A 19,369-nucleotide genomic window follows, 5' to 3' on the forward strand; every position below is an offset into this window, starting at 1 on the left:
TCTACCTTGCTTGCTACCTAAGACTGAATTTGGGACTTTCCGTCCGTTGAGCACATGTATTGCTTCTCTTCAAAACCAGCTTCCCTCTCCCGAGCGCGGTCATTAACCCACCCACCTTGTATCCGGCCCCTCCCACACCTGCCCGTCGACTCGCCCTTCTAATTTGCGCGAAAGTTCCTTTCCGGCCTCCTGTGACCACCTGCTCTTCGCGTCTAATCAGGAGACTTGGTCGGTAAACACCATTCCAGGGCAGGGCGAAACTGGGCGTGGCAGCGGAGAGGTGACCGCGCCTCCTCAAGACGGTGTAGGCCATTCAGAGATCTGGAGGCGGGGTCTGTGTCCATGGGGACCAGGGATGGGCTCTGCCAAGCTCGCTGTTCACCCCCATTGTTCGCTGGAACTAGTCACTCGGAGCTGGGCGGAGTGGAGAGAGGCAAGCAAGGCGGTGGCGACGGGTCCGGCAGGTGGGTCTGCAGGGGGGGAGAAGGGCCAAGGAAGGGACCCCCGGGCAGGCTCTGAGAGGTCGTTTTGGAAGGGGGGGAGTGCGGGGCAGCAAGGGATGCGTTTTCTCTGGGGAAGTGGGCTGGGAGGACAGTCCCAAGTAAAGAAGTACGCTTAACGGGAATGGCGAGGGAAGACCCCTCCGGCTGAAGGAAGCTTTGGGCGCGGCCCCACAGCGGTGAAGTGGCATGCAGGGGGGAATTCGTGCGGGGAAAGGGAATAAGAGGCGAGTTGAGCTCCGCATTCCAAACTTATCTCCCCGCTTTCTACCATATGTCGAGGGGGTGATGTTTCCCTGTTCTCGGGAGGGGGGGGTGTCTTGGGGGAACGTGGAGCTCCGTGAGGTGGTTTGGAAGAAACAGAGGGTGGGTAAAAAGGAAGCGGCCCTGGGGGCGTGGGTAAAAAAATACGCCAGGGCCTGAATGAAATTCGGTGGGGTTTTCTCTGGAGTCTGAAGGGGAATGCGGGAACTTGTGGTACGGAGGCCTGTGGATAAACGGAGGGTAACTTGTTAGGATAGGACTGCGAATCGTTTGAAGAACTCGCTGATTGGTGGTTTGTGCTTTCAAGATTTTGGGAGCTGTTCTTGGGCCCAAGATGGTTTTGAAATGGTGGTGAGTGGAATGGGAAGCTCATGCCAATTTAGGTAGTTTTCATATGTGCTTATCGAGGCTGAAAGAAACAAGACTTTGGCGCAAGGGAATAGGAGAAGGTACTGGAAATGAGCTGTAATAGCGTCATGGAAATAGTAGCACAAAGACCATTTTGAAGTGGTAGGTGTGAGATAAGGTTGAGTGGGGCATTGATTCTAGCTCTGCAGAGAAAACCTTCAAGATGAGGTTTTTTTTTCAGTGAATCGTGATGGTGATATACATTCCAGGAATTGTTGAGTGAAGTTGGGCAGGGCAAAACATTATAGAATAAGGAAATGGAGAAAGGAAGACAGTAAAAGAGACCATTCTGATTAATAGAGGTAGAAAAATACTTGGAAATTTGGCACTGATCTCAAAAGATTTCTAGTTGTCAGTTGTTCTGCTTCTGTTTCAAGGACAGTGTTTTAAAAGATACCATATGTTTTGGCCCAAGAATAATATCAGTTATCAGTTTAGGGATTGAAATCCCATTGGCTTACTAGTTTATGGATTCAGTTTTTCTAACCATAATAGATATATGTCTACTCTTGAGGGACAAAATATGCCTGCTTTTTGCTTAGTTTTGAATTTGCAAGAATGAATTTGCAATTCAATAAAATATTTGTGTACATATTAAAAATAGATAAAATGGTTAATTGTTAATAATTAACATGTGTTAATTATGGGTGAATAGCATTGATAGGAAAAAGAATTGTGCATGAATGCTAGTTCATAGAAAAGTGTGCTGTGTGCTCATTTATGTGACTGATTTGTTAACAAAGGGTGCATACTCCTTGATTCTATACTTTGCTTTCTGAAGTGTGCTAATTAAATTTGGCTCTTGTTTGCTCAGCTTGAGCTATTGCATTTAGAAGTCTCATAATCCAGTTTGTCTCTCCCAGACACACCCTTCAATCTATGTTGTCCCAAAACGAATTGTTCTTTATCCTTCAGCCATTTTAATAGTTGTCTACTGTATTTAAAAAGATTGTAATGTCCTGAAGTATAAATACTATAATAAGTGGAATGAAGATAATGGCATATGGGATTTCAATTATATTTGTATGGACAGAATTTATTTTTAATCTGCAGGTACATTCTTAGATGTTTAGCTATTTTGATTATTGTTGCTAATTTAGTTCTTATAAATGAAATAAATAAAAAACTGATATAATTCATAATCTTGGCTAATGTGCTTAGATGTGTAACAAGCCTTTATTCCTTTAAAAGTTGCCTTTTAAAGACTCTCTAATCAGTTCATCAGAAATAAAATGTGATTAAAAACAAATCTTTGCTGGCCTCTGTGTAAAAGCTTTTAATTGACTAACGGGATTGCTTAGAAGTGCATTGCTGATTATGATAATACACATTGTTTGTTAGAATAGTTAATTACAGAGTACTATTTTTTCATTCAATATGCATATTTGTGATAATTCAGTAGTCAATATATAGACTCTCTAAAAATTAACTGGGTTATATGACTTTGAACAAACCTGAAGAGGGCCCTAATGGGCTGGGGAGAGGAGGGCAAAGATTACTGTGGAAATCTGTATTGCTAATTAAAATAGCCAACACCCAGAAGAGAAGCTCAGAATCCAAAAAGATCTTGACAGATTTGAAGAATGGGCCCTATTTAACAAAATGATATTTTAATGTGGAGAAAGTTTTACGCCTGGGCAGGAAAAACCAAAGGCACAAGTATAGATTAGGCGAAACCTGGCTCAAAAACAGTAACTGAGAGGGACCTTGGAGTCCTAGTGGACAATCACTTAAACATGAGTCAGCAGTGTGCAGCAGCAGCCAAAAAAGCCAATACAATCCTTGGTTGTATAAACACAGGCATAGAATCAAAATCACGTGAACTATTAGTACCACTTTATAAAACCTTAGTAGGGCCACATCTGGAATACTGCATCCAGTTTTGGTCACCACATTACAAAAAAAGATGTTAAGACTTTGGAAAAAGTGCAAAGAAGAGCAACTAGGATTATTAAAGGCTTGGAGACTAAAACATATGAAGAACAGTTGCAGGATTTGGGAATGGCCAGTCTAGAGAAAAGGAGTAGGGGGGACATGATAGCCATTCTAGTGTTTGAGAGGCTGCCACAAGAAGGAGGTGATCAATTTATTTTTCAAAGCACTAGAAGGCAAGATAATGGGTGGAAACTAATCAAGGAGAGAAGCAATTAAGGAGAACCCTCCTAACAGTGAGGACAATTAACCAGTGGAACAGCTTGCCTTCAGAAATCGTGAGTGTTTCATCACTTGAGATTTTTAAGAAGAGACTGGACAACCACATCTGAAATGATATAGGGACTCCTGCTTGAGTAGCAGGCTGGACTAGAAGATCTCCAAGGTCCCTTCCAGCTCTTTTCTCATTGATTAAAACACAAGGGAAGTTACAAAGAACAGTACTGTATTAGTGATTGCAACTTGATTTACACTCAATCACTACAAGAGAAGTGTAATTAGTTCTTGATTGTTTTTCAGTTTCTTGAGACTAGATTTGATTGTTTATGTTGCTTTTATGTAGCTATTCAATAACTATATGATGTTATAGGAGGTGATACATACGTAAGAATATGAACTAATTTCTTCCCATAATAACCCATTTACAGATAGTTAAAAAGGATTTTGTACATGGAATTGTGGATCATTGGACATTCAACTTTGTGTTCATTGCTCATACTTAAACTCATGTTTGGCTTCTGAAGCAGCTCTATTATTACTTCATAAATGAACCAGAATGCCAGACATTTTACTGCTTTGTCTGTGTACTGAGTGAGTCATATGGGAACCTTGGTGAGTTTCACAAGAGGGGGGGTAGTAGGAAGGAAAACTGATTCTCATGCATGCATTTTGTCATGTCTCTTCCATCTCCCTGCTTCCCAGCTATTTCCAGTGTAATAGCAATTTTTTTTTTTTTAAATGAAGAGTAGGGTTTCTGTGGAAATAGGAAGCACAACTTTATGCTTAGAAAAAAGGAAGTGGAACACTTGAAGCTAAAATTTTCTCTTGTTGGTTCTGCAGCAGACGTTCTGAAAGGAGCGAGGATTATTACTTTTAGCTTATAAATGTTCAATAACAGCTAAACTTGCAAGAGAAATTATATTTTATGGGTGGAAAATGAATTATTTTTAAAAAAGTATGTCAATCAGCAGTTAGATTTCTTTTTTCTGTATGAATTTTTATTTCCATTTATCCTTGTGAAAATCAAGGTTGGGAATCTGAAACTAAGAATGTTGAACTGAAAAATATGGAAATTGGCCTCACCTTTACCCAGTAACTGCAATCAATAAATTTTTTCTGTTTTACTTTTTTTGCTGTTTGCCCTCATGTACTATAGTGACATCAAATTGTATGGAACAGATATTCAAAAGTTAAGATCTATATTTATGTGTCTGATGTCCTGATTTTATGCAGGAAGGTTTTCATTACATGCAACTGAAAAGCTCCATCTTTCTGAGGGACTGCAAATTGTTTTCTCCATTCTGGAGACTGCAAAAAGAGTTGGTAGACTACACTGTCTGAATTCCTGTTCTAAGAACTTGAGTGGAAAAATCTGTAAAGATTCTGATTTCTATGTGAGTGCATAGGTATACTTATAGGTATATAAGTCAACTTAAAGTTTGCTTTTTTAGTTTGCTCATCTATCATAGCTGTTTTTTTAAAAAAATAAGAACTTATTTCATAAAAAAATAAAGTAGCTTCTCCCACATATTTTCTTGAAAGATATTATGTTTGAATTTGATATGCATGTTTAGCCATTCATTGCTTGGCAGAAGCTGATGAATTTGAACTGAAGATTCTATTCTTTTTCAGTTGCCTTTTAATCTTAGCAGAGGGTGAGGCAAAGGGTGTTCTAGTTACATTAGCCAAATGATTTGCTTAATTAATCAGCCTTGCAGCATAGATGAAAGGATAAGTGTGGGGAGTTGGCTTGGGAAAGGAGAAGCTGCTTCTAATAAAATACTGGAAAAAAAAAATAAGTGAGAGATCCAGTTCTGCTGTAAATTCAGTATAATATAATGTGTGTGGACATGTATATGCAAGCATTACATTGTCTCTTCTAGAAAGTACTGTATATTTTAAATGTGACTTCAACATCAGGCCCAGCCACTATATAAAAATATTTGCTTATATTTAACTAAATGCTATAATTAAATTTAGTTCAGAATTGGAAAGAAACTTGGGTGGGTCTTCTTACTGTTCCTTTCCTTTTTCCTTGAATGTTCCATTTAGTATCACTAATTAGATTGTGTGCCTGAGTATTGCTAAGATCTTTCTCCCATTTTTGTTATCCATATCCACCACCTTTTAATATCAATTTGAAGGCTGTCCTTCAGCACTCAGTGCCCTAAGATAAAGGTGAAAAAATTGTGGTAAAATGCTTAGTATCAAGGCTGGATATGCATATTTGCTATGTTTCTAAGACAAATCAATGAACCAAGCTTTGGTTTTGGTCATGGAGAGTTTTTGTAACTTGTGAGTATTTTATAAATTAAATTCTAGAATTCTCATGTATTTGTCTCTATTTCAATATAATTTTTTGCAGAGAAAGATTACAGAGATTACATAATTCTGACAGGTTTGTTTAAATACACTTTTCCTCGATTTAGGAATGATTCAATTCTTAAACTCAATTAAGGGTTTTTTTTTTGCTATAACAAAAAGCTATCAGAAGTTAGAGGTGGTATGATTACCCTTGCTAAATTATGTTTATGTACACAAGAAAGCTTTAATTTCGCTTAATTCCTATTGATTCCATTCATAACAGAAATTCTCAAATCAGTCATCTGTGAGTGTATATAGGAAAGTACACTTAAAATAAGTTAAATCTATTGCTTCTGGGCTTATTTTTAGTTTTCTTGGGAAGTCTTTGAAATAGAACTAGATTAGTTCTTAAAATAAATTCGATTATTGGCTCTAATGAAATAGAGAACATGAAGATCTGTAGGTATAACTATAAAAGCTTTGTTTTCCAAGTTGTGGAATTCATAATGCACATTACTCCTGTATTTCTCTAATAATAATAATCATCATCATCATCATCATCAACAACAACAACAACTTGGAAGGGACCTTAGAGATCATCTAGTCCAATCCCTTGTTCAGGCAGGAAACCCTATACCAGCGGTTCTCAACGTTTGTGTGACGGCGACCCCCGTCACACAAACGTTATGCGCATGCATGGTGCGGCGCGCATGCGGGCTGCCCCCATGCGTGGCGCGCATGCGCGGCGGCGCCCCCATACGTGGCGCGCATGCGCGGCGCCTCCCCTGGAGGCGTGCCGCCGCCCCATGCGTGGCACGCATGCGCGGCGCTGCCCCCGGAGGGGAGAAAATGGCGGATCGCCGCCTTTGGCGACCCCCGAAAAATGGTCGATCGACCCCAAATGGGGTCGCGACCCATAGGTTGAGAACCGCTGCCCTATACCATTTCAGACAAATGGCTGTCCAGTCTCTTCTTAAAAACTTCCAGTGTTGGAGCATTCACCGCTTCTGGAGGCAGGTTTTTCCACTGGTTAATTGTTCTAATTGTCAGAAAGTTTCCTGGATCCATTTTTTTTCTTTTTTGAAGATGGGAACTACATTAGCTCTTTTCCAGTCCTCTGGTAGTCCCCCAGTGCTCCAGGATCTTTGAAAAATATAGTTCAGTGGTTCTGAAATCACATCTGCCAGTTTCTTGAGAACCTTGGGGTGTAATCCATCTGGTCCTGGTGATTTGAACTCGTCTAGGCTGGACAGGTGCTCACGTACCATTTTTTTTGCCTATCTTAACTTGTGTGTCTAATCTATAATGATGGAAGAAATTCTTATTTTAAGTTGTGGAAATATATTGAATTAATTCTGAAGGAATAGTCTATAATAGCCTTCCCCTGTGTATGGTATTCAGACATCTGGAGTTTGATTATCAGAATTTTCCAGCCAGCATAGGCATTGTTATTATTATGAGAATTGAAATCCCCACATGGGGAGACACCTAATTTGGACAATTTTGATTGGTAGATAGCAAGTTATACACCTGAAGTAATTCTAGAAATCAAGGTGAAATGGGGTATCCTATATTAGAGTAAACATTATTTAGAATGCATTTCTCCAAGTTCATGTTAGTTACGCTTGGGACTGAAATATAGTATAGCTGCCCCATGTGGATGGGATAGGTTTATTGTGGCAAGAAAGATGTTGGTAGTTTGAAGTAATGCCTCAACATTCAATGCGTGGGATGAACATTGATACTATTAAAAGGTCTGGCATTAGCTGATTTGCCCATTTATGTTATCTGCTGGAATCATATCATTAAAATTTGTTGCCTGAAGTTTTAGTGACATACATTAGTATTCAGTCTAAATTTCCTCAAGAAGATTCAAATATGTACTTGTTTTAGACAAAAGGTTCCAAGTTTTCCTATTTCACTGGATTTCTGTAGGTAGGTTAAAAAGCAGCTGTGAGGCAAATACACAAAAATTTTAAGCCTAACATCAGGCATATATTATTGGTTTAATCAAGAAGATGATCGGCACTAGGAAATATCTTGAACTTATCTGAATGGGTTAAAATTAGACAGAATTTTCAATATGAATATATAGATTTGTCAGCAAATTCTTGAAAAATATAGCAAAACAATAAATTGGGTTCAATTATATAAGGCCAAACTTGATAATAGTTTCTAAATTAATAGCCTATTGGATTTTCTTCCCTCAATTTTGCATGTAACTTTCTGAAGGGCTAGTATTGTGGTAATTTCCAATTCTTCTATTGTTTAATATTAAAACGTGTCCCTACCTCTGTCTTTTGTGTGTTCTTTTTTTAATGTCCCTGAGTAGCAAGTTCCCTCAAGAAGATTCAAATATGTACTTGTCTTAGACAAAAGATCCCAAGTTTTCCTGTTTCACTGGATTTCAGTAGGTAGGTTAAAAAGCAGCTGTGGGGCAAAAAGGCAAAAGCTGTATGACAGGAACTAGGCCTCTCCATTACAGGTATTATCATTAATGACATTTGGCAACAAAAGCTGCCTGAGCAATATTCAAGATAGTGAAAGACAAAAACATCTCTTTGATATTCAGTTATAAAAGTTAAACCTGTTGTTAATCTCATGTATTTAATTTTTCTCATGTATTTAATTACTACTGGTATCTGTATAGAGCAGTGATTCTCAACCTGTGGGTCGCGACCCTTTTGGGGGGTCAAACGACCATTTCACAGGGGTCGCCTAAGACCATCGGAAAACACATATTTCTGATGGTCTTAGGGACCAAGACACCACTCCGCATCCGTCTCCACATGGCCTCCTTCGCCATTTGCAGAGAGAGAGAGAGAGAGAGAGAGAGAGGCACTTTCGCTTCCCTTCTCTCTCTCTCAGGCGGACTTACCTCCTGCAGGGCTCCTGATTGGTCCTGTGCCCGGGTGCCCCACCCCCTGGGAGAAGTGTGGCCAGGGTTTTGTGGCCTTGGAGCCGCCCGGGGAAGCCCTGGGATCCCTGTTGGGAGCGGCCTGCTGGAGGCTCCGCTGAGTGGGCCAGCCCTCCCGCAAGCCGCAGCCCAAGGGAGACCAGCCCCTGCGATCCCCAGCCAGCCCGACCATTGGACCTGCTGGCCAGGAAGGCGCGCCAGAGTCTAGGCTGCCAGGAAGGAAGAAGGAGATTCAGCAAAGGTAAGAGAGGAGAGCCACCTCCTGGGGCCCAGCGCTGGCGGCGGCTTCCTTGCCATCCTCTTACTCCTCCCCTTCTTCCTCCTACTGCCCCCAAGGCAGTCGGGCAGGTGCTGGGGCAAGAGGGGTGCCTGGGGGGGAGCAGCCAGGCTGGATGAGGGGGTGGCATGCCGCATGGCACCAGTCCCCACCGTGGCTCTATCGGATGGATGGAGGGCGAGGCCAGGAAATGGGGGGACAGTGGGGACGGCGGCAGCAGTTTTCTTGCCCTTCTCCTTCCTCCTGCTGCCCCCAAGGCAGCTCGGGCTGGCGCCGGGAGGAAGAGGGGTGCCTGGGGGGAGCAGCCAGGCTGGTGGGCCGCATGGCACCAGCCCCCATCGTGGCTCCATTGATGGACAGAGGACCAGGCCGGGCAGTGCAGGGGCAGCGGGGATCCCCAATGCTGCAGCAGCGGCCGCTACTGCCGCCATCCCCGCTGCCTCTGCGCTGCCCAGCCTGGTTTTCCATCCATCAATGGAGCCGTGGTAGGGGCTGGTGCCGTGTGGCCTGCCAGCCCCTCTGCCAGCCTGGCTGCTCCCCCCAGGCACCCCTCTTCCTCCTGGCTCCCACCCGAGCTGCTTTGGGGGCAGCAGGAGGAAGGAGAGGAGAAGGGCGAGAAAACCACTGCCACCGCTGCCGGTCTCAATGCCTCGTGGTTGCTTGGCCGCGCTCCGCCCCGACCGCCCTCCGCACCACTCGGGAGTCTCCCCGCACCTCCCAGTCTGCCTCCCTCGCCGTCAAAGGCCGCCTCGGCCCTCTGGCGCCCGATGTGGCTGTGGGGCTGCCAGGCAGGAGCAGCCCCTTCCCAGCTTGCCGGGCTCTGGGCCTTGGAAGCGGCCAGGGGGCGGGGAAGAGGGTGAGGCAGCGGCGATGCCCGCATGTGCGTCAGAGGCCAGCCAGCCGGGCCGGGAGGGGAGAAGCGGCGCCTTCCGAGTGGGAGGTGGCGCTCCAGCCGCACCCCTCTCGCGTGCGATGGGCTGCATGATGTGGAAAGGGGCTCCCGCGATCCCACCGCTACGATGGCTGAAGGGGCGGGCAGGTCCGGAGGGGCGGCTGGGAGAGGGCAAGAGGTGCCAGGATGAGGATGGAGGGCTCCAGGTTGGCGGGTGTGAGAGGGTGGCTGGCGGCTCCGAGGCATGCGGATCCTCTGCGTGACTTCCAAGGCCCCGGAGATGCCATTGCTTGGCTCTCCACCAGGCTCTCCACCAGAGCCCTCCCCAGGCAATTGTGCGGAGCTGCTTGAACGTCCTTGGCAGCGCCTCTCCCCTTCAATCTCCTTCCTTCTCCCTCTCCTTCCTTTCCCCTTCAATCTTCCTTCCTTCCATCTCCATCCCTTCCCCTTCAATCTCTCTCCTTCCTTCCTTCCTTCCTTCCTTCCTTCCTTCCTTCCTTCCTTCCTTCCTTCCTTCCTTCCTTCCTTCCTCCTTCAATCTCCTTCCTTTTCCATCTCCTTCCTTTCCCCTTCAATCTTCCTTCCATCTCCATCTCTTCCCCTTCAATCTCTCTCTCCTTCCTTCCTTCTTTTCTTCCCCCTTCAATCTCCTTCCTTCTCCATCTCCTTCCTTTCCCCTTCAATCTTCCTTCCTTCCTTCCATCTCCATCCCTTGCCCTTCAGTCTCTCCTTCCTTAAATCTCTCCTTCCTTCTCCCTTTAATCTCCTTTCTTCTCCATCTCCTTCCTTTCCCCTTCAATCTTCCTTCCTTCCTTCCTTCCTTCCTTCCTTCCTTCCTTCCTTCCTTCCTTCCTTCCTTCCTTCCTTCCTCTTTCAATCTCCTTCCTTCTCCATCTCCTTCCTTTCCCCTTCATTCTTCCTTCCTTCCTTCCTTCCATCTCCATCCCTTCCCCTTCAATCTCTCTCTCCTTCCTTCCTTCTTTCCTTCCCCCTTCAATCTCCTTCCTTCTCCATCTCCTTCCTTCCCCCTTCAATCTTCCTTCCTTCCTTCCCCTTCCCTCCCTCCCAACATTTTTGAGCAAGGAAGAGTAAGCTTCTCCAGGTAGGATTGCTATATTGTTTTTGTGATTAATCACTATGCTTTAATTATGTTCAATTCGTAACAATGGAAATACACCCTGCATATCAGACATTTACATTACGATTCATAACAGTAGCAAAATTACAGTTATGAAGTAGCAACGAAAATAATTTTATGGTTGGGGATCACCACAACATGAGGAACTGTATTAGGAAGGTTGAAAACTGCTGGTATAGAGGATAGTGAATAAAATTAAGCCCTTTCCCCAAATAACCACAGAAGTCCATTTGTTTAGCAAACCTGAACACATTGCCTGAACTGAGATACATAGAGCTATAGCCTTGAGGCTCAACATTCTGTTCAGGAAAGCAAAATGAAGACAATCTCTGATGTTTTAATGTGTATATATAAATAGATAGATTTAACACTGAATGAAATGAAAGCTTTCAACCAATCTTATTCTTTAGTCATAAAAACTCCAATGACTCAATTAGGCTGTCCCTGGAAAGGTGGATCCTGTAAATTCTTCAGTTTGGAAAGCTTCCAGACAATATCATGAAAAATCAATTTCCCTATAAATTTGGCTTAAATGAACTTGGATGCTTTTCTAGGTAATGTAATAACACTTTTTAGTCTAATGTTTGCTTTGTTGGATGTACATGGCAGACATAGCTATCAAGCAAGGAATTTAAAAATATTGTGACTTTATAGTAAAAGTTAACTTTCTGTAAAAGAACATTTGTAGCAACATTTGTAGTTGAATTGTGGAATTTGGGATACTAATTGAGCTTGGTTGTTTGCTTGCTTGAGATTTTTCATTTCTCAAGTAGGAAACTTAAATGTGAGTTTATTAAGTACGGCAATTAAAGGCTTTATCTATTCTCACAAATATATTTGGAAGCCCTAAAATTTTGTGCCAATGTTGCACAGTACCTATTTCTAAATAATTTTTATAGTTTATCTTTCGATGAAGAATGTGTCCATAGTTATAGTTATAAGCCTGTAATGGTGAATCTCTGTGGGCACGCGCACTGTCGCCCCAGTCCTAGGCCTTCACTGGGTTTTATAAAATCTTTTCACTTTAGGCCTCCGCCGCCGTGTGCAAAAAAAAAAAAAGGTTCAATCAATCAATCAATTTCAACTCGCGGGGAAAAAAAAGATCTTGCAAAGTTGGAATTGATTGGTTGAACTTTTTAGTCCCACCCAGTCTGGCGTTACCACTGCAGCCATGCCCACTCAGTGGGCCATGCCCACCCAATTGGCCACACCCCGCCAATGAGCCATGCCCACCCAGCACCCAACGATACATGTGGGTTTTGGGTTGCAGTTTGGACATTCGGTCTCTAAAAGGTTCGCTATCACTGAAATATAACAAAGTGGTTTCAGAATACATAGCTAGACTTTGACAGATTTTTGGCCCATCAGTAGTTTTTATGGGAATACATATTATATCTTGCAATTTTCATTTAAAGTTTAGAAAAAGGGATTATGACCAATCCTGGATACAACCAGGTAGGTGTCATCTTCCCTGGTAAACCAGACAGGTTACATGATCAGATAAGCTAATTCTACTTTATTGTAAAGCTATTGTAACCAAATCTTGAAGTCTTAAAGTATCAGTTTCCCCCAATCACTTTTAATTGCCTGATATATTAGGGGAGGATATTTCCTAAGTTTCTCTTTCTGATCATTAACTACTGGTTCCCACCCCTACATCTTCTCATTGCATTTCCTGGGCAGCCTCTCTTATCCTACCCCTCAAGATCATTCTCCAGTACAGGAGATGGAGAATCCACCAATGGGTTTTCTCTGTCTTCCTGCTCTTGAGACCAAGTAGCCAAAATTTGACATGCCCCCTCTTGCCAGGGGATCCATTCTTAACTTGGTCTCAGCTCTTGAAGACTCATTTTAGCTTGGTTCTCAGCTGTTTCAGGTTAGACAAAGCAATTCATTGGTGGATTCTCTCTAAATAATTGGCTATTTTAAATTTAGTTACTCTCCCTTACCAAATTCCACACAGTTACTAAGATCATTTAGGATCTCAAATTATTTAAAAGGTGTGGTGTGGGGGGGAATCCCTTCCAGCTTCCCTTTCCAGTCCCAGGACTCTTGGGGGGCGGGGAAGAAGGCACTAGCAGAGACTGTTTGCTGTGCTTTTTTCCCCAGCCTCCCCAGCTTTTCACCCCAATTTGGGGGAAAATAGCAAGCTCCAGACCCAGATTCAAATTTGAATCCAGATCGTCGGAGCTTTCTCGCAGCCCAGGGCAATTGCGGGCGCCATTTTAGTTGCCTTTTAGGCAGCGGATGCCCTTTTATTGCAACTGGGAACTCCGGAAAGCAAAATAGAGTGTTTCTGCAAAGAAACACTCCGTTTTTTCTCAAATTCCATCAGATTAAAGCCCTCTTAACAGCGCTGCCCACATGATTCCCCTGGGCATCGGATCACCACGGAGCCTGTTTTCAGAGGGAAAATGGGCTGCGGCCGCCATTTTAAGACCGTGATGATCACCGGGGCAGCACAAGTCAAGCCCCGGGCCCCTGCCGGCTATCGGGAAGACAATTTCCCAAGTTTACAGATTGGGGGGGTAGCCTTCCCAGGGTAGCTGACCCCAATCTCATGTGGTCAGGCACAGCCGCTTTAGTGCCCAGATACCTCATGAGGCCCTCTAGGACTAACGAGGCCTGTTGTGCCTAACGAGGCCTGTTGTGCCTAACGAGGCCTGTTTGCAAGACGCGTGATCACTAGAAGGCCACGTGGGCCCAGGGAAGCCCAGCAAGGCCCATCGCAGAATATTACAGCAGAGCAGACAAGGAAACAAGGGGAGGGGAACCCTGGACATTCATTCTGCTTGGTAGTTGCCATTTTGACTAATTTTTTTGATCTATTCAGGCCCCCAGTCTCATTGAGGTAGCCTCAATTTTTTGGTTTTTTTCCCCTTACTGGTGCACACTGCCTGGTCATCTAAGGCCTCCGGGAGGAGCCCAGAGAGTGGTTCCAAACATGCCTTCGGTATCTGCCTCAATTACTGTGACCGTAGCCCAGAGAGAATTTTTTATTGGTCGGGTGATCAGGGGAGCAGTCTTGGTATTTGCTCCAATCTCACTTCCGCCAACTACTTGCCTGCCAGAGCTTTTTCTCAGCGCTTGTTCCTGGGATTGCTCTAACAGGATGGAGGGATCCTCATTGCCTCAGTCCATGGGCACGACCTCTCCACCTCCCAATTACAGCTGCAACGCGCCTTCTGGCCAGAAGGCAGCAAGCAAGTGCAAAACTAAGACCAAGCATACGCTTAAGAAGTCCTCCAAGTTGGCGGAAAAGCAAGCCAGCCGTAGGCACCAGGGCGCAGAGGCAGGCCCAATTGGATTTGGATCAAATGGCAACCACTGAGATGGAATTACCATTGGGCCCATCGACATCAATGGTATGGTCCATTCCGGGAACACCGCCACCACTAAGCTCGCCCCCCACATCGGCCCAACAAACAGCCACTGTCGCGGGTACTACCACTGAGTCCACTTTGTCGCCCTCGACCACTGCACTCGGGTCACAACATAGGGGGCATTTTCTCAGACGGACGGCTGGAGGCCTTATTAACCAAAGTGGTGGACCGCACTCTATCGCAGTGCTCTGTCCAACACAATCAGGGAACCCACACCTCGGCCACACCATCCCTTGAACTCCCCAAAGAGATCCAGGTTATTCAGGAGCCCGCATCTCCAGCCCAGTCCTCCATGAGAGGTTACTCCTCTCCTCAAGAGGAGGAGCCACCGGAAATTACCTTGTCAGAGGATGAGGAACTCCCCCCTGAACCATCCCCCTTGGTGGGGTCTATTTAACCCCAACCTATTTCTCACGATCCTCCTCAAGGCTATGTCCACTGCGAACATAGGGGCAGAACAGTTCCCTCAACCGCAGGTGGCACCGGGCACCACGTCCAGGCCGATATTTTTTGCCAAAGTGACAACTGAACACCACATGCCTTGTCCCGCCATTTTTTTGCAAGGGATCAAGAAACAATGGGCTTCCCCTTCTTCCCTCCCTTCGGTGAGTGGCACGGACAAGAGGATGTATAGTACATCCACAGACCTCAATGAGGCACTAGAGATTCCCAAGGTGGATGAGTCCTGGACCCCCTTGGTTTCCCAGACAGCCATTGCGGGGGACCTAATGGAGGTTCTCAAAGCTGATGACAAAAGGTGGGAGCAAACCTTCTGCAGAACTCACCAGTCAGCGGCATGGGTCATCAAAACGGCCACCTCGGCCTCCTTTTTTGTTCGGACCACCCTTCTGTGGTTACAACAACTACAGGCCAGGGTCCCGGCTGAAGACTTGCAGACTCACTAGGACCTGGCCAAGATGGTGCAACCACGGAATATGCTACGGATGCAACACTCCAATCGGCCATCTTCTCTTCTGGATCCATAGCATCCAATATAATCGCCAGAAGGATGCTATGGCTAAAACACTGGCAGGCCGACACCAAGGTTAAGTGGCGCCTAGCGACCGCCCCCTATTTAGGCAGCAATTTATTTGGGGAGGCCCTGGCTCCTTGTCTCATTGAGAATAAGGACAAATAAGGTCATGGCTCACTTAAAACAAAATATCTGATAGACGTCCCATGCCTTATTTTTGAACGCAGCCCTTTCGCCAAATGACAACCGTATCTCTCAATCAGAACGCCAAACCATATACTCCCAGACAGGACAGACTGTACGACCGTCCCTATGACAGACCAGGCTTCAGGTCCAGGCAACAGAATCAGACAAAGCGGCCATTTTGTGGAATGGGCCGTCCGTACCAGAAGAACAAATGACCCTCACCCCAACCTTCCCATCGGAGGAGAACTAGCCCACTTTTTCCATCAGTGGGAACAAACCTCCATGGACAACTGGGTACTGCATACCATCCAGTCCGGGTTGTCCCTGGAGTTTCTAGTTACACCTCCAGACTGACTCACCATCTGCTCAGTCTCCAGGGACCCCATAAAAGGCAGACTTATGCAGGAGGCCATCCAACACTTGTTGGATATTCAGGCCATAGAACCGGTTCAACCAGAATACAGAGGCAGGGGGTTTTATTCCATCCTCTTCATAGTCCCCAAGACCTCAGGAGGATGGAGGGCAATCCTGGACCTCAAAAATCTCAACCGATATATAACATACAAAAAATTCAAGATGCAATCTCTCCAGTCCATTCTGGGAGGCATCAGACAGGGCGACTTCCTGGCATCGATAGATCTCACGGAAGCCTACCTTCTCATCCCCATTCATCCATCTCACCGTCGGTTTCTACACTTCTGTTATGGAGGCAAACACTTCCAGTACAGGGCCCTTCCTTTCAGTCTCTCCTCAGCACCCAGGGTGTTTACAAAAATACTGGCGGTAGTAGCTGCCAAACTCAGAAAAATCCCAATACGCTTCCAATGCTACCTGGACGACATTTTGATCCAAGCAACGTCCCTGCAGGTGGCTCAGGCGGACATAAGGACTGTCATTCGTGTCCTTCAGCAGCATGGGTTCTCAGTAAACTTCCAGAAGAGACAGTTCCCTTGCCCAGGCTACTGCATCTGGGAGCCATCATAGACACATCCAACTGCATGGTCTATCTCTCCCAGGAGCGAGTGGTCAGCATCAAGGAACTGGCTCGCCAGGTATGCAAACAACACACAGTTCCTTTGGTAACACTCTCCCAATTACTAGGCAAGATGGTCTCTTGCATAGCCATAGCCCCCTGGACCAGGCTTCATCTGCGGGACCTACAGTGGTTTCTTCTTCCATTCCAACGTCAGAATACCAGTGCATCCAACCACCTAGTCAGGGTTCCGGCGCACATTTGCAGTGTGCTCCGTTGGTGGTGCTCTCGGGCGGTGACCAAGGGGTCACCCTTCAAGGAACCAGACAGGGTTACCATCATGACAGACGCCAGTCTGTATGGTTGGGGAGCCCATCTACGCTCTCACTTTGCGCAGGGACAATGGTCCACCACGGAACTGAGAAACAACATCAACTGGCTAGAGCTCAGGGTGATCCATCTAGCCCTACGACACTTCAGATACAAAATCAAGGGCCATCATGTCCTAGTCCTTACGGACAATGTGGCAGCCAAGGCACATATCAACCGTCGGGGGCACCAGGTCCAAAGCCCTCATGACAGAGGCATGGCTCCTGTTCACCTGGGTAGAGTCCAGCCTGGAGTCGCTAAGGGCAGAACACATATCAGGGGTCAACAAGCAACAAGCGGACTTCCTGAGCCGTGCCACAGTGGACCTTTCGGAGTGGGGGCTACACCCGAACCTATTCTTAAACATCTCCCACAGGTTCGGTCAGCCGACCCTCAACCTGTTCGCATCGGCAGACAATGCTCAACTCCCCAGATTTTACTCCTGCTATTTCAATCCAGGGGCGGAGGGGATGGACACATTAAGAGTTCAGTGGCCACAAGGCCTACTTTACGCATTTCCCCCACTTCCGCTCATACCGGCGGCCATCCGCAAATTGATACACGAGCAGGCGGAGGTGATTTCCGTGGCACCATATTGGCCACAGAGACTGTGGTTCGCAGACCTGATGAACCTGTCTCAATCACCCCCGTGGAAGATTCCCCCTCACCGAGTGTCCCTACACCAAGGAACCATCTGTCATCTGGAGCCTCAATAGTTGCAGTTGACCATCTGGCACTTGAGTGCCACATAATGGCGCAGGAGTTATTCTCCTCTCGTGCCATTACCATGATTCAGGCTGCACGCTGTCCAGCGACCAACCGCATATATGATTCCACTTGGAAAAATTTTTGCCTTTGGTGTAGGAGGCGACAGTTTGACATTTCCAAATTGACCATTCCTCAAATAGTAGATTATCTTTTGGATGGACTGGACAGAGGCCTCGCCCCGGCGACTATCCACAGGCAAGTGGCGGCTCTGTCCACTCTTCTCACTTGTGTGGATTCGGTTCCCTTAGCTCACCATCCCAGGGTGCGCGCCTTTATCAAGGGTGCGTGTAACACCAGGTCCCCTGTGGTTCACAGGTATCCATCTTGGGAATTGCTGCAAGTACTCCGCGCTCTCATAGGATCGCCTTCGAACCACTTGCAACCGTTTCCTTATGACACCTGTCACAAAAGGTGGCGTTTCTTATCGCCATCACATCGGCTAGGCGAATTTCTGAGCTGGCCGCACTGTCGGTCAGGAATGACTTCTGCATTTTCCACAGTGATAGGGTTGTCCTTAGGCTAGATCCTTCCTTCATCCCGAAGGTGAACTCTCTGTTTCACAGGACACAAGAAATTATTCTCCCAAACTTTTGTCCAAATCCGACACATGACTGGGAGCGGCAGTGGCATACATTGGACATCCCCAGGACATTGCGGCGTTACATAAAACGCACAGAGCCTTTCCGCAAGTCAGAGGCCCTCTTTGTGTCCTTCCGACCGGACACTCTGGGATGGAAAGTTTCCGCCGGTACCATTGGAAGGTGGATCCAGAACTGTATCGCCGAAGTGTACCAAACCTCGTCTCTGCTGCCTCCAAGTCATCTCACTGCCCATTCCACTCGAAGTGTTTCAACCTCGGCGGCATGGGCCACTCAGGCATCCATTGAGGAAATTTGTAAGGCCGCGACATGGTCCTCGCCTTCCCCGTTCATACGCCACTACAAGATCGCTTCGGCGGATGCCTCCTTTGGTAGGAGGGTCCTCCAGCAAGTGGTCTCCAAGGACACCCTTCCGGCCTTATCTGTCTCCCACCCATCGGGACAGTGAGGCTTTGGTATGTCCCATTGGTGGATTCTCCATCTCTTGTATTGGAGAAGGGTCATTGGTCTTACCTGAACGCCTTTTCTCAGTACGGATGGAGAATCCACACCCACCCTAAGGTCTGTTAGGCTGTTATTAGGGAACTGAGAGCCAATACCTCGTCAACCTTCAGCCACTTCGCCCTCGTTAAGAATGGATCCCCTGGCAAGAGGGGGCGTGTCAAATTTTGGCTACTTGGTCTCAAGAGCAGGCAGACAGAGAAAACCCATTGGTGGATTCTCCATCTCCGTACTGAGAAAAGGCGTTCAGGTAAGACCAATGCCCCTTCTCATTGTTACAGTAGGTTTAGCTAAACAACCATACATTAGATTAACTTTCATTAGACTGATTCCTTCCAAATATATTGAGTATATTTTACAGTTAGAGAACACACTAGGTTGTTGTAAACTGTGATAGACATTATAAATAATGGACAGGTTTGTTGTTGTTTTTTCAGGGGTCCTTAGTGCTCTCTGAGCTCGCTTGTTTTTTTTTTTTTTTTTGCAGAAATTTCATTACCCTAACTAGGTAATATCATCAGTGCTGTTTGCTGTCAGTTTATATTCTGGGGTCTTGCCTATCTGTGTGGGTGGGGGTTGTTTTAGGGATTCTTCGGTTGGGCTTTTATTAAAAGTTCTTTGTCAGTTTCTTGATTGGAGTATTGCTTACTTGACTGTTGGTCTGAAGGTGACCTTGGAGTTAATCTATGCTGATCTGAGTGCTGATTACTGGTGGGGAGGTGCTGGAGTCTTTTCCTCTTTGGGGCTAGTTGATTGTCCCTTATGT

The 19,369-nt window shown here is 45.8% G+C and overlaps 1 protein-coding gene across 3 annotated transcripts in view; it reads left to right on the top strand.

The window, feature by feature from the left end:
* Window positions 1-324: 324 nt before the first annotated feature.
* The window catches only part of LOC120312811 (junction plakoglobin), an 80,453-nt gene continuing 61,408 nt past the window's right edge, over window positions 325-19,369 (top strand). For all 3 annotated transcript variants that reach the window (XM_039354012.1, XM_039354014.1, XM_039354013.1), the window contains exon 1: window positions 325-464. In XM_039354012.1, coding sequence (XP_039209946.1) covers window positions 343-464 — 122 coding nt within the window. In that variant the 5' untranslated portion in view covers window positions 325-342. The remainder of the gene's footprint in view (window positions 465-19,369) is intronic.

Source organism: Crotalus tigris, unplaced genomic scaffold (genome assembly GCF_016545835.1).
Source record: "Crotalus tigris isolate CLP2741 ecotype Arizona unplaced genomic scaffold, ASM1654583v1 scf7180000018544.1747854, whole genome shotgun sequence".
In the NCBI taxonomy this organism is placed as follows: Eukaryota; Metazoa; Chordata; class Lepidosauria; order Squamata; family Viperidae; genus Crotalus; species Crotalus tigris.